This window comes from Clinocottus analis, unplaced genomic scaffold, assembly GCF_023055335.1.
Source record: "Clinocottus analis isolate CAN_PGR_092001 unplaced genomic scaffold, fCliAna1.0.p SCAF_1, whole genome shotgun sequence".
In the NCBI taxonomy this organism is placed as follows: domain Eukaryota; kingdom Metazoa; phylum Chordata; class Actinopteri; order Perciformes; family Cottidae; genus Clinocottus; species Clinocottus analis.
Window position 1 is genome coordinate 17,093,817 of NW_027175820.1, and position 15,766 is coordinate 17,109,582.

Consider the following 15,766-nt stretch of genomic DNA (forward strand, 5'->3'; position numbering starts at 1 on the left):
TTTTTAAACATTTTAAATATTCCTCTTTCTTTAAGTTCCTATCACAATTCAAACATGTTTTAAAGTAATTTCACAGTAAACAGTACAATTCAAGCACTAAGCAATACAATATTCGGGTCAAGGGGGAAATGAAACTGAAAAAAAAGTACAATTTCAAACAAAATGTCTATGACTGACTTTATTGTTACTGTATTGAACTGAATCCTCTCCCTGGGCGGTCGTCTTCTCCATGAACTGGAGTCTCTTCCTGAACAGGAGTCCTCTTGCCTGCAGTGGAAGAACAGAGATACATTGGTTACAGATTGACATAAGAAACACCACAATATGTTTTTTTACTACTGACGATGTCAGCCTATGTTGTGTTTTGTCTGGTATGGCATCTTACAACGCCTTGAGCCTTTGAGTGATCTGAAGAGACACCTGGGACCTGGGATTACCCTGGTGGAGGTTTTCTGCAACACAAAATAAACAGACAATAGTACCATATTAATTAGGAGAAACATGAAAGTAACCATTACTTTGATGTGCCAGGTGTATTTAGGGGGAAAGTGAGAAGATAAGCATTGTTTAGCCAGTAAGGTGGAGTTCACGTGGGGAGATGGGCACATAAAGCAGGAAAAAGATGGTGCCCATAACAAACGCTTGCTTTTTTGGTTTGATGTTTGAAATGTGTAGAACTTTATGGGGCTGCGAACGTGTGTGTGTGTGTGTGTGTGTGTGTGTGTGTGTGTGTGTGTGTGTGTGTGTGTGTGTGTGTGTGTGTGTGTGTGTGTGTGTGTGTGAGAGAGAGAGGGGCGGTTGGGGAATGTGATCACAATTTTATATGTCCAAATGCCTCGTGTGGATGATATAAGGTCTTGAGGCAATCCGATGTAAAACACAATATGATTGATTAAAGTTGTAAATCGGTCAGATTAGACCCGAACACAACAGGAGCGTTAAGCTAGCAACAATGTATCCAAATGTATACCAATTGTTGCACTCTGCCCTGCCATGTAGCGTTAGTTCAGAAAACACACGCCATGTTGTGCTGTCTGACCTGTTGTGGTGTTCTGGTTCTTTTACAACATTGTGGTTCATCTTTAGTGGTGCTCTGTAATGGTAACTTTACTTGAGAAGACTGTGCTGTCTGTAACTATTATACATTTCCAAAATGCCTGGCAAAAAGGAAATATGAAGGAATAATAATGAGCTTTTTTTACCATGCTGTTGCTGAAGTTCAAGAGGACTCTGGTCAGAAATGCTCCAGCTCTTGTTCCAAAATTGTGTTGAGATAAGCAAGTATCCATCAGCACATGACGTTATAGTCTACTGTCATCTTTATATAACACAACAGAGGGTACACAAAGTTGCTTTTACTTTTGTCTGTGATAGCTAAACCTAACAGCTGTGTTGAAAATAATGTTACAACGGATTATGGTGTATTCCCTCCCAAAATTACTGTATTGTGATTCACAGCAACATTTATTTACAGTAAGATTCACCCGGGAATGAATTTCGACCAAGATGCATTGCAGATCTACAGCAACATGCCGTAAAGGAGTTCTACAGTAAGAATATGACCAGTTTACAGTAATATAACTGAAAACTACAGAAACTTATTACAGTACAATGTGCTCCCGTTTCCCTCGCACAAAGACCAACACACAACTGTATGCGTTCTCAAATTGTTTATTGAACGACAAATGCCTGTGACTCCGGCTCTAACTCGCCCAGTCTCACAACTGTGGCTTCGACCTTGCCTTCGTTCCTGCACCTGCTTATCAGTGAGAGACACAATTTGACTCACCTGAGGCCAAATAGGCCTCTTCTCAGCACTGTTTCTTGAGCCACACCCCCTCTGCAGCTGACCCAACCACACTCCCACCACCACACCAGTTACTTGGAATTACAACATTGAAATGCATTTGGGGAACTTTGTTCTATGTCACTCCTCACTTCCTTTTAACTGTCGTTTATATCATGAAGACATAATGTGGCTGAAGATCCAAAAAGTGCATATTAGTGGTTAATAAACAGTGGCCTTCTTTACCAGTTTGTTCAGTCTCCTCCTGTCAGCTGTCGTGATGCTGCTGCTCCAGAAGACCGATGCCACCACAGGGTTGAAGCAGGTCTTCAGGAGTGATCCCTGCATTTCAAAAGATCTTGTTGTGTGTGTCAAAAGACACACAACATGTGTGTTTACTCTCTGCAACTCTTTGATCCCCTCACAACATTTTTGCCAAAGGAATCTGGCATTGCTTTCTAATTCAACCTGAAAGAACCAAATATCAAATAGCTGTGATGTCAGCACAACAGGGAAAACCTCTCAAGTCTTACCATTTTGGGATATTTTTATTTAGTAGCGAGATAAAGATGTGTGAAGGAGGGAATACAGTTGAAGGAAGATAGATGAGCATAGATATTAAGTGTTACACATTGAAGTGCATGTAATTGACATTCTTCAAAGCTTAATTTTCAGGGAGTGTGTGATTGTCGACAGCAGCAGCAGCAGGGGATATATCTGCCCCCGGCAGGCACTGATAAGAAATGCTGACCAGTAGCGCTGCAAAGCTATAAGATGTTACTCAGACACACAAACATGCACGCATAGAAAAACACACACGTTCAAACCTTTGCCGACTGAAGCAGTTCTGCTGTGAGATTGCATCTCCCTCTGATCTGTGAAAAATGTGCTGTCCCCTCCCACGGGCCAGACAGTAAACAAAAATCACAAAATGCAACACTGTCACACAACAACAAACAGATGACATATTAGAATCCAGTAATTATTCATGCGCTCTGTTTTAGATCAGGGGTGTTTCTTATCTGATTATTAAGCAAGGATGGCTTTTTGACAGGGGTGAGAGCAGAAAAATGAAAGAGATTAATGGAAGGAGAGAGAGAGATTAACATCAAAGCTTGGATGCTTTACGCATTTAATGATTCTAAGTTGACAAAATGATATAACGTGAAGGAGAGAGTAGAAATACAATGAGTAGTTTCCTTAAATAAAGCATTTCTATTTCTACCCAAAATAAGTAAGAGTGGACACAATAACACAACATTATTTTGGGATGTATCATTTTTTATATATTGGATTATTTATAAGTCATCCAAATCAGTTATTCCGATATGATGGACACAGGAAAAAAACAACAACTTGGATTTATTCATGTGTGAGATATATATATATATATATATATATATATATATATATATATATATATATATATATATATATATATATATCACATGATATATATAGATAATGATAAATTACGTAGGAACATCTGCAAATGAAAAGCTCACAGGCTCACACCTAAAATAGTAGTCAGAGATACACTCAGAAAATTCATGAATAAATGACAGCACTGACATAAATGACAGCGCTGCTCCAAATATGAAATATTGTCTAACCCGTGTACACATCGTCTGACGGTCACGCAAGTTCCAAGTCACGTAAACCAGTGTCCAGCAAGTACCCTCGATGTGCGTGAAGCAAGGATCTAATTCTGTATGGAATTAGATTCATAGCTAGATATAGTTCTATTTAGATTTGGAGTCAATTCTATATAAATAATTAAATTCTAGAAAATTACCATCATGAAGAGTTAAATATATCATCATGTAGAGTTAAATATGAACACTGAATAGAGTAAAACTTACTCCAAATTATTAACACTGAGGCACTGTGTGGGACTATAGGTGTAAATAATAACTAGAAGAAGAAGAAGAAGAAGAAGAAGAAGAAGAAGAAGAAGAAGAAGAAGAAGAAGAAGAAGAAGAAGAAGAAGAAGAAGAAGAAGAAGAAGAAGAAGAAGAAGAAGAAGAAGAAGAAGAAGAAGAAGAAGAAGAAGAAGAAGAAGAAGAAGAAGAAGAAGAAGAAGAAGAAGAAGAAGAAAATAATTCGTGAGTCGACCGCGGGACGTCGCCGTTGCTTTCTCTTCCTCCTTCCCGAGTCTGTTTGCAGTCTGTCGAGCGGTCACGTGACACATCTGTCAGGAGACAGCATGGCGGACATGCATGTGGAGCCTCAAAACAAATTGCACCGATTGTCCAGCTAACCCCGCCGCGAGAAGCATCGATACCTCGCGTGCAGACGGGCCCGCGGTGCCCAAACAGACAGAGGAATGGACGACGAGAACAAACTCCAGTTCCCGTCGCTGCCCGCGACCAAGGAGGACCTTCTGGTGAGTTAGCCTGTGGACTGAGTCTGTCGGGCTAATGGCAGCTAACCTCCACTCCAGCATTCTGGGATAGCAGCTTAAATGGACGTTTGAAAGTATATGGTGGTGTTTTTTGGGGGGTCGGGGGATGCAAGACATTAAAGTGGATCTGTGAAACTCGCTCGGGTCTTTCTTTTGGAAAGACCAGAGCCTTCTGGGCTTAACGCTGCCGAGCCCTGTGCAACACTTGAGTAGCATCGTCTCCAAACGTTAGCCACGTATGTCACGTTGCACGCAAAGTAAACTGTGGTCGCTCCCCACTTTGTCAGAAACTGTCACGTCATCGACGCAACTTTCCTGCGTTTGTAACCTTTTTAACCTTGCTTGTAACTTACCCCTTTTACAGGACTGGGCTTACCCAATGAGACGAGACATGCAGGTATGTAAGAGGAGTTTGAATGCACTTGGCCCTTTCCCAGGGTTTCATCTCCCCCACATGTTATAGTGCTTCTCTCATGCACGCTGGTCACATTGTCCATCATGTCACCATCTCTACCAACATCAATGTCAGTCATTTCCAAGAAAGTGTGTTCGTATTAACACAAGTTATCTATTTCAGGGTGTGGTCATATTTTATGATCAACTTCTCATGACAAGCTACTGCTCTGATAATTGAAGGAGGATATTGTTTTAGGCAAAATTCTATTGTCCAAAGTTACAATTCACCAAATAAGTTACTGGAGACTGTATTTAACACAATGAAGTTTTGTAATGTAAAGCATAAGAGTGGAGCACAGTTGGATGCATTAAACACAAATGTGATTAGTACACACATGAGTCCAATTAATTTGCTATTTTGTGATATTTATCTTTACACTATTCTTCCTAACATGTTCTTGTTGACTTTGGTTCACTTTGGTTGTGGACGTTGGATGCCGAATGTAACATAAATATTCACACATAGTAATAGTAAGACATCATGTTTGACAGGAAGCTTTGTGTTGTACGAAGTGAATAAACGGCTTATAGGTTTGGGAAATGCTCGCTGCCTGCGTTGTTAGTGACATCTCGCTCTATCTCTATTTCCAGGAGATTTTACCGGGGCTGTTTTTAGGTCCCTACTCTGCTGCAATGAAAAGCAAGGTATGTTTTTAACCTCCGGTACTTTGAGACAAATGCAGAGAAATACGTTATCCACTCTTATTGCATCTCTTCTTTCTCATTGTCTAGCTGCCAATCCTCGAGAGACAGGGCATAACACACGTTGTGTGTGTCCGCCAAGACATTGAAGCCAATTTTATCAAACCTAATTTTGCTCATACATTTAGGTAAGTAAGAAATCACATGATTGCACTACTTGATGTGAACTGCATTCTTGTGTTACTCACCAATAAACTAATGTTGTATCTTTTCAGATACCTTGTGTTAGATATTGCTGACAATCCAGTGGAAAATATAATAAGATTTTTCCCTTCAGTGAGTTACAATATGGGCTTTTTGCTTCCTTCGTTGCAAGTGTTTTATTGACTAACAGGGATGGCCCTTCTGTTTTGCCTGATCTACTGTCGCTCATTGTCCTCCTAACAGACTAAAGAATTTATTGATGGCTGCTTAGCAACAGGAGGTAAGGATCGGCGCAGTTTGTCGAAAATGTTGAGTAGAAAAAAAAATTCTTTTATTGACAATCTTTCGTCTTGTTCGTATAGGAAAAGTCCTGGTACATGGCAATGCAGGTATATCAAGAAGGTGAGGTTTGTTTTAGTTATGTCATATATGATTTGTCATTTTTACATTCATTGTATCTCATTATGTACTGAATTTTCATGACATACAACTTTTTTAAATATCCAATGATATTTCCTCAATAAAAACTTATTTATTTTTTCAGCGCTGCCTTAGTGATCGCATACCTTATGGAAACGTTTGGGATAAAATACAGGTCAGTGTTTTGTTTGGTTTTTGTTCTCACATTAAATTATGGTATTTTATATCATGAGGATACAAGTCTAATTTACTTCAATAGATTTAGATGAACATTCCACTGCGTTTTGTACCAGTATGTGACAACCATGGACGAGCTCACAAACGTCTTGTGTTTTGTTTGTGCCTTTTTTCAGCATAAAGAAAGTAGATTGACTAAGATGACTAGTAGTGTGCAGGTATACTAAATAAATATACTGAAGGCAGCACAGGGAATGAAAGTAGCGCCAGCCAAACACAGGGAACATATTTGCTGTGGCAGGTAAAACTTTGAGAAATATTTTTAGTAATTCCTAAATTAAAAATAGTCAAGAATTAAGATGCAATTACATATTTCTACTAATTTAGTGTACAATTCTAAAGTGTTCTACGAATAATAATTCTGAATTAAAAACACATTTGCCTCCAGCGTTCTGTACCGTTTGCAGTGGAATATGTCCGAGTTTCAGCAGCTGTGGTTGTAACCTCCTGCTTCATTTGCTTTCTAGGGATGCATTCAGCCACGTCCAGGAGAGGAGGTTCTGCATTAACCCCAATGTGGGCTTTGTGCATCAGCTACAGGTGAGTCTTTACTTTCAGACAAAATGCTTCCAATTCTGATTAATCAACTTAACGGTCCAACCAACAAGTTGAACGATTACGAGGCACTCCTTATTACTATAAATTAAGGCTGCATTAATGTGCTAAAAATGCGTTAAACGCAGCAATCCTTTTAACAGCATTAATTATTTGATCATGCGTTAACTGCATTTTTTTTGCTTTTGCATTGGAAGGGTCTTATTACTGCCGCACACAGGTTTCTGCACTTTAAATCTCTTCCAGACGGCGTAGTTCAGAACTTGGTGTCTTAGGGCTTTCCCAGTCCAGCCCGCATGAGGTCAATCAAAAGTGAAAAATAAATAAGATGCACACCATAAATGCAATACGACACTGCTTTTACTTTGAAGGCGATTTATGTATGTGCGCGCACGATTCCGTAGCCTCACCGACAGGCAGTGTTGACGACTTGAGCCTGACGTGAAAGCCGGTGGTGGGCCGTCAGGCCCTTCTAAGCCTTTTCTGGTAAACAGAATCACAAAGTTATAGCTATTTTATCATTTTAAAAAAGTTGTTGAATGTTATAGCTTTTTTTTATAATGTAATTGTTTTTTTCAAAAATAATTCACTACATGTATTATAATTATTTTTGCCTTATCATAAACAAGCCACAGTGTTGTTGCTGCACTGGGGCTGCTGGTGCCTCTTCTCGCGGCCTCTCTTTGCGCCAAGGTGTACTGCTGCCACCAGCCGTGCTGCAATGTCTCGTCTGTGCGCTGTGCAGTGTGTCAGTGCCGGGATTTTGTTAGATTGTTTTGTTACAACTAAATGTGATTGGTTGTGTTTAACATCCATTGTTGATGACCCAGGGGTGCGCCCAGCCGAACGAGAGGCGCTGCATAATTGTGGCATTATAAACTAAGTGTGGTTCTTGTTGATAAAATCCCCGGTGGCCTGACAGGGTTGAGCTGGTCAGGACACACAACATCGCCGAGGTTGGAGGCGTCCGACTGAGAAGCACTGAGTAATTGTGCGTTGCTCGGTGAGGCTTTCTGCTGATGTGTCTCTTTTTTTTTTCTCTCTCTCGTTATTTGGAACGGCTCTGCGGGTCGGTCCCCACACTTCGTATGCTCGTGGGTGTGGTGGTATGAAGATGCTGTGTATTGAATTGGTCAGTCTGTGACAGTAATGCTGTGTTCACACCAAAACACTTGTAAACATTCGCAACGCTTTTTTGCCTGATTTTTACTTGACCGAAACTTTATGCGGTTAATTCGCTTTTTCGCAACCAGTTGTGGCGTAAAGGGGGCAGGGCTTGAGCCACGTTACCCCTAGTTACCAGCACACTAGCTAACCTAAGCCTCACTACTGACCCGGTCACATTCCTGTAAAACAGTTTTCATTTTTGCTAATGACCATGGGACATGTTGTTCCCTGATAAAATACAAATGTTTCTTCAGAAAGAAATCAGATTCATACTGTAGGTAGGTGGTAGGTAGGTAGGTAGGTTGGTTTAACTTGACTTGCTGTTGCTCACAGAGTGCCTGTTATATTGTCCTGATAACATGACTTTGAAAAAAGAGCGTGCAATACACTAGTTTTTACTTCAGTATTGAGTTTAGAGCATAATGCAATTAATCGCAGAAAAATCACGCGATTAAGTAGTTAAATTTTTTCAACTTTGCCCAGCCCTATTATAAATAAATGCACTTTTAACTTGTTTGTCAACAAAATGCTGTTTCCAGCTCCTCGCCTGTTAAAAAGGTTGGGATGTGTCGGGCTTCTCACAGGATGTGCTCTTGTTTGTTCTAAGTCATCTGCTCCAGATGTGACACTGCGGAAATGTCTCTGCCTTCTGCAATCTTTGTGGGCCACATTTATAATTATTTTGTATTTATCTGGCTAGCCAGCAATATTGTCTCTTTTTTGTTGTTGCATAAATCATTCCTCGCGTCAATGCTGCATCATGTTCATGTGTCAGGTTAATCTTTCATTAAAGAGGCAAAAGATCAGACTGCCACATTCTGACGTATGTTCAGTGACAAACACATCATACCAAACATTCTTTGTGTGTTTTACTGGACTCATTACTCATACTGATACTCATTATTACAACATTAAGTGTACTGTAATTAATGTTTGTTTCCTAGGAATATGAAGCGATCTACCTAGCCAGACTGACTATTAAAATGATGTCACCGATGCAGTTGGGCAGGTCGTTTTCCTTACAAGCTGGAATGCCAGGTTTGTACAGGATGCACTGCTTCGCCACACCTGTCTGCTCAATTTCTTATGGTCTCAGCCAGACTTTTTTCAGATATGTATTAACATAGTAATTTACGGGCATCATTTAGGCATAGAGTAGCACTCGTTGTACTATTGGCACATTGTTTATTCTGGTTTATAAATGATGGCTGACATCATTTATAAACCAGCGTTTAGTGATGGTGCTCTCGAGGTGGTTACACAGCGGCTCTTAATGCTGATAGTTTTTCTTCAAATCCACAAGAGCTGATTCATTATTAAACTTGAACTCGTATTCATCTTTTCTCATGCATTGTTCTATTTACAAAACATAAATGGACAATAACATTCAAACACTTGAAGCCCTGAAGAACCGGTTCATAATTAAATTTTTTTTAAAGCTATTTTTGTTCTCGCTGAATGTTTCCCATCACAAGGTTTGAGAAGGTATTTATTCCAGGAGAGGTGTACAGTTATTTAACCAGGTGTGTTGATGTCTGCAATCCGTTCCGTTATGTTTTATTGCCACATTTCTGTTACAGGAAGCCGTAAGCGCAGCCTGGAGGAAGATGAGGACTTTGGAGGAATGCAGGTCACAGCAGCACAGAACGGATGAGCTTTGCTGATATTTAGCTGTGTGGCGCAGTACACTTTTTTTTCCACATTTTTAATGGGATTAAAAATGTAAATATTTGAACTTTTTCTAAGGGGAAGAGGGTGGGAGGGAGACCACTCATGTCTGAGACATGGAGTATGAAGGGGATTGGGCCAATTTCATAACTCCTTTTTTTTCTTGAGCTGTATGCACTGATGGGAGATTTTTTGCAGTTTTATAGTATTTAAAGCATTTTGCATTTGCAGCGGGACAGTATTGCAATAATGCACTTTCGATACTTGAATTTGTGTAGGTGACCAGAATGGGGCAGTCGGCAAAAGGGAAAGTAGCCAAGACGTCGCCCAGTGGAGGACATAAGAGGAATAGCTAATGCCTTTATTTTGGGAGTAATAGGATTATGGACTAATATCAGGCTTAATGTGGGATAGTAAGGAATGTGGGGAAATAACATGCTTAATAAAATAAAGTCTGAGTCATTTTTTTGCTGTTTTTCTTTCTATCTACATACAGCTGCGCTGCTCCACGTTCCATTTCAAGTTATACTTTATTATTTTAGTAAACCTTTTTGGAGACCTTGCTGTAAGTTTCAGTCACATTAGAAAAAACTCAACATGCATTCTTCGAACATGCACACTTGGAGCTCTGGGAGCAGAATGCACCATCTATCCAAGGGCATGAAATCTATATCAATTTTCTTTTAAAACAATTTTGCATTTACAACACTATGTAAATTAAGTTACATTAGAATTAATGTAAAATGTGTTCAGGATTACCAACATCCTTTGAAAAGCATGTGTTCCATTCTATTAGCTGAACCGCTTATACTATTTAGGGTCGCTGGAGCCAATTCCAGCTGACATTGGGTGAAGGCAGGGTTCACTGGACAGGAAGCCAGTTTATCACAGGGCACATATAGAAACACCCATTCACGTTCACACCTACTGGCAAGTTAGTGCCTCCAGTCAACTAAAGCTGCATGTCTTTGGACTGTAGGAGGAAGCCAGAGAACCTGGATGCAATCCACACTGCCATTGGGAGAACATGCAAACTCCACACCGAACAGGCTGCTTTCAGGGATCCAACCTGTTGTGGAGTGCCAGTGCTACTACACCCCTGTGCAGCCCTTCTTTTGATGTAGCTTCTGTTGTGTTGTATGCATCATCATTGTAATACAAATGTAATTGATTTTCACAACTAGAAATATAAGCAAAGAAACTATTGTAGAATATTTTATGTGTCTTACACAGTTGGAAATAAATTATATTAAATATGTACCCCAGTTCTCCAGAATAGTTATAAAACTTAATTCATAAAACAATTTGATCCATTTCCCTATCACACAATGTTTCACTGATCATAGATGTGATCACTTTTCAATTACAAAACAGAACTTAATCGTTCACCTCTGCTTCACAAAATATAAACTTTTTTGTTCGCTATAAATATTATACATTATAACAGTGGACAGTAATTCTTCATGTCGCAGTATTCAAACCTTCATTATAGTGAATCAGCAACCTGCTGTCAAAGAAAAGCCTGCCGAGATGTAGAGCACAGCGTACCAAATAGGACACGTAAGAAATATGAAACCCCAGTAAAACCCAAAGTAATAACTATCACATTTAAAGAAACAACATTTTCTTTGGTGACTTGCCCTCGATCCAATGAAACAGACCTGTGAGACTAAGTTTGAATCATGATCAAAACTAATTCCGTACAGCATAATCAGATTTGTAGTGAACTTGAGAAGCCGTTAATAATTTGTTATTTAGCTGCATCAGGAATAATAGCGGTAAATACAATTGCTCGGATGTAATGTAACACAATAAGACATTACAATAACAGTAGCGAGCATTTCTTTCTTCAGAACTCCACAATGGCGAGGTAGACATGGTCACCAAATGGGAGGTTGATTTTGGACCGAGCTAAAAGCTTCAAACTCCATTTATGTTTAATCAAGTATGTTAAAATTGAAGAACATTCAGGAATGACTCACAACCTCATCCTTGGGCAGTTCTTACAATTTCCTAAGACTATTTGTCCATTAGATGTCAGTGGGTGAATAAAGGTGTGGACCAAAATGAAGGTTTAAAGCTGCTTGTCCTCAGTTGGAAAATCGACACTGCATGTAAGTCTCTTGTGAGGAGGTGTATCCAAACTTTTGGTAGAACGCCACATTGTTGGGTGCACATTCCAGTGTGATTTTGTAGCAATTCAGTTTTTTGCTGAGAAGAGTGAGAGCTGAAACTAACCTTAAAAAAGGGACAGAAAGAGAAACAGGAAAATAAAAATCAGCAAGAATCACAAAATAACTCCTAAATAAGTCTGTCATATAATTTGTTTAGCATTTGATTTGTGGAACAAAGACAAGGATGTAAGTTTTCAGACCAAAACAAAACGTGCTCACACAGGTGTACTCACAGTTTGCCCAGCTGTTTCCCTCTGCACACGTCACTAACTACTACCTCCTCCACCCGGCCTCTCTACAAACAAAACAGAATCAAATAGAGAATCTTCATTTCGGTCATACCATTTCAATCATTTGAAAAGATCTGTGAAAAAGCATGTTCACAATGTACATTTTATTTTGCATAGAGTTTAAGAAAATATACAGAAAAGTAATTTGGTTCACTGTAGTGAACTATGTTAATAATTAATACAATTCTAATAACCACTACATTAATAAGTAACTTCTGCAGGGCATTAGACTGGATGTATCCTATTCAAATACAGTTTAACAATGCATTATTCAAGCAGCTGATAAATGGTCAAGTGTTAGTCATGTGTAGCGTGTTGTTTCAGTTGCCTGGTAATAATCCTTGAAGCTAATTTATAGACTAATTCATTTAAAACAATGTAATCTTATAGATATTGGAATTTTGATCAAATTTTAACAACCACTTTCCTATTGTGACACCATTCGAGGTGCACATATGCTGAATATAGTGTACCTCAAATGTGCTGTTGAATACAGTATGCTTACGATAAATATGATGTTTCAGACAACAGAATAATGTATTGGCACCACTGACATTAGCTAATGGGGATCCTTTTAAATACATTTAAAAAATCAAATAGCTGGCCGGGATGTTATTTACCTTAGCACACGAGTGGATGAATTTGTGTTCTGTGATCAATGTGGCTGTGGCAACAATCTGTCCCAGGTTTGTGTCCTCCACCACAACTACGTAGTAGTCTCCGGTCTTCTTCATATGCTCAAACTTCTCTGGAAACCAAAAGACGAAATTATTTTTTTTCTCTCTCTCTTCATTGAGAGAGTTAGTTTTCTAGGAAGAGGGTTATTTTTCTTCTCAAATGGATATTATATAAAAGGAAAACATTTAAAAATGTGGAACACTTTGGGATTCAAAACAAAAATTGTGTTAATTGGCATTATGCTAAACATTACTTACTCGTGAACTGCTCCGGTGTGACATCGCCCGTCTGAGTAAGTTGCGATAAAACCTTGAAGAATCCTGGAACACAAAAAACAAGATCTATATGGACACCAAAGGTCAAGTTTTTCACACCATCTTTCATCTTCTTAGCTTCACATTCTCTTGAAAGTACAAGTACTGGACTATGTTGTGCCTCTAGTATCCGTCTCACCCCTGTTGAAGTCCGCTGTACAAAGTGGCCTGAGCACCAGGCCTTCCCCTGGATTGGACGGGGAAATGGGTGGGAAGAAGGAGAGAGTGTTGCTACTCCAGTCTAGTTCCTGAAGCAGCGAGGGCTCAAACAGTGGAGTCTCGTTTAGCAGCATTTTACAATCTGTTTAAAAAACACACACACATAAACCGGTAAGTCCACAGTCAGACACTCATAAATGTGTGTATGCAATGTTAGGAAGACATGACACACTAAGCAGACAGGCGTTTTCTAATTCATCTAAAATAGCACAAAGAGTGAACATGAGTGTGCCGTCAGCCTGGATTGGAAATATGTTTGTTTTCAGTTACACAGAACTTTGACCTGACAAATAGTTGCACTTGTTAAAATAAAGTTTTCATTACTTTACTGCTATGATTCAGTGACTGATAAACCAGTTGACGAATACAATTTTGAAGGCACAACTCGTTAAACAATCACTTGAACGATCCTTCAAACGTGTCTTACACATCCTCTAACAATACTCCGAGTTGGTAAGGGAGGGGTCATAATTATATACACGTCATAATTCTCGTTTCCATGGCAGCAAAACACAATTCTTTTCAGTGGTGAAATCGTTTCATTTTCACCAAATAGCAGAGCACAAGTGTCAATGGTCTTGTTAAATAACATTGACTTCACCCGTTTTACATTTCACTAAAACGCAATGTATTGGTACACCGTCTTGTGTGTTGGCTAGCTAACGTTAGCATCAAATAATGTGTCTAATTACTGTAATTTCTATAGTCAACGTTAATTGACTTAGCTAGCGAGCTGTAACACGTCATTCATAGCTACATATACATATAACCGCTTAATATAGAGATATATCGTCTTACTACTATCGTGTGTCCTGTCTAATTAATAAATGAGGCCACCTTCAATGATCCGGCTCAGCTAACGTTTGCGTCGGAGCTGTAACTTCACATTTAACATTAACGTCACCCGCCATGCTCAGCAGCTAACTAGCTAGCTATATCGTTAGTAAGCTTAACTATTTACCAGTAAAACAAAAATACACACCAGAAGAGATAGTCCGGCTGAAGTCCTAGACTCGTGGACAAACAGTGACAACCAGGCAGTTGTACAACTTTGTGCAAGAGGTTGGGCTACATCCTTGAGTGGACCAACGTGGGTGTGTTTCGCCGCTGCTTCCGCACGCTGGCACGAGCCCTTCTGGATGACGTGGCAACATATTTGGAGGTAAGGGGCGCGGCCCAATGACGTCGATGTGTCAGAAAAGTAATAAGTGACGTATGACTCCAATATGCTGTCCATTGTTTTCACATATGAATGCGGGGTTTAACATGCCAGCAGCTAAATACATCCATTAATGGCTTAGTACCTCTCACACACTCATAAACTCATATTAGGACATCCTCATATGACTTTTTTCTCTCTCACATAAGCAGGCCTGTAGGAGAAGTCTATAAATTAAGACAAAGGTGGTTTAGCATGACAAAGCATTAGTTTCAAAAATAAAAAATGCATCACTATATCTTGTTAAAAAGCTGTAGAAGCTCTGTTTATTGACTCTTTTGTATGAACATACTTTACAAAAACTAGATTTACAGAAATTATCCATAACTGAACCATTCCTGATTTAGGCACAAAAATACAGGAAAGCTCAGTGCAAAACATATTTCAGGTTTATTAAATAAAGTAATGGTTATGAAGGAAACCCACAGATAGGAAAATATATCATGGATATTAAAAGCTGTTAAATAACTGATTGGAAAGTGTAAAAATGAAAACAAACTTTTCAAATTTGTCTTTTTTTTTTAACATTTTGACTAATGTTGAAATCTGAAATTGTAATTCTATATTGCTCACACCAATGACAAAACAGCGTTTGAGCAATTAAATAAACACAAAATAAAGATCACAACACTTTAGCCTTGAATGGAAGTTTGTGGGCTTTGGGATAAAGTAGAGGGAAACAAAAGCACTTGTCTAGATGCATGCATATCTCACCTCAAACTGCTCTTGCACCGTAATAACAAGAAATCAAACACTTATAATACAGTCTCCATCTTTGTGTCCACTGATACGTCTTAACCAGCTACAGACTCCAGACTCCAGTATTGAAATATAGATCTTTGACCAGCAGATGATTATGTTCCTCACGGCTATGGATTTTGAATAAGTATACGTCAATGTGAGTCTGCACAAATAAAACACCCTGAACATGTATGCCTACCTCTTCTCAATCATACAAGTCATTGAATATCCACAGTGGCTTTGTTGTCAAGTCTTAAGAATGTTTTGCTGCTACTCATTTCTCCTGCCTCTTGAATGAGTGGCAAAAACATCTTTAAGACAGCCCAGCAAGTACAGTCATCTCAGACTTAACACTTTCCACATACCATAAAACATTCTAAAGAATGGACACAGATGACCAAGAACCAAACAATATATTCAGTGGAAATTAACAATTTCTTACTCAGCGAGAACTGCTTGTTATCAGAGGGTAATTTTAGAAAGACTGAGGGGATGACACCCATTGTACTTGTACAAAATATAATACATCCCCTTTGTCACCTGTGCATCTCAGGGGAATATTATTAGAAAAACAAAGCTTTACATGCCCACT

At 39.1% G+C, this 15,766-nt stretch overlaps 2 protein-coding genes across 3 annotated transcripts; one reads left to right on the forward strand and one right to left on the reverse strand.

The window, feature by feature from the left end:
• The first annotated feature begins 3,886 nt into the window (after positions 1-3,886).
• On the forward strand, positions 3,887-10,004 carry styx (serine/threonine/tyrosine interacting protein). The gene is made up of 11 exons (XM_068595492.1): positions 3,887-4,172; positions 4,555-4,587; positions 5,238-5,291; positions 5,379-5,476; positions 5,564-5,624; positions 5,736-5,772; positions 5,855-5,894; positions 6,037-6,087; positions 6,617-6,689; positions 8,816-8,909; positions 9,452-10,004. Exons 1-11 carry the CDS (start codon positions 4,113-4,115, stop codon positions 9,523-9,525), a joined length of 675 nt encoding a protein of 224 aa, XP_068451593.1. The 5' UTR covers positions 3,887-4,112; the 3' UTR covers positions 9,526-10,004.
• On the reverse strand, positions 9,386-14,340 carry gnpnat1 (glucosamine-phosphate N-acetyltransferase 1). Of its 2 annotated transcripts, none has more exons than XM_068595608.1 (6): positions 14,197-14,340; positions 13,135-13,296; positions 12,939-13,001; positions 12,624-12,751; positions 11,947-12,008; positions 9,386-11,772 (listed from the first exon to the last, which is right to left on the reverse strand). In XM_068595608.1, exons 2-6 carry the CDS (start codon positions 13,286-13,288, stop codon positions 11,577-11,579), a joined length of 603 nt encoding a protein of 200 aa, XP_068451709.1. In that variant the 5' UTR covers positions 13,289-13,296; positions 14,197-14,340; the 3' UTR covers positions 9,386-11,576. The 2 variants fall into 2 exon arrangements, with proteins under 2 accessions (XP_068451709.1, XP_068451787.1); XM_068595686.1 differs by having other exon boundaries at positions 9,387-11,777.
• Positions 14,341-15,766: the final 1,426 nt, after the last annotated feature.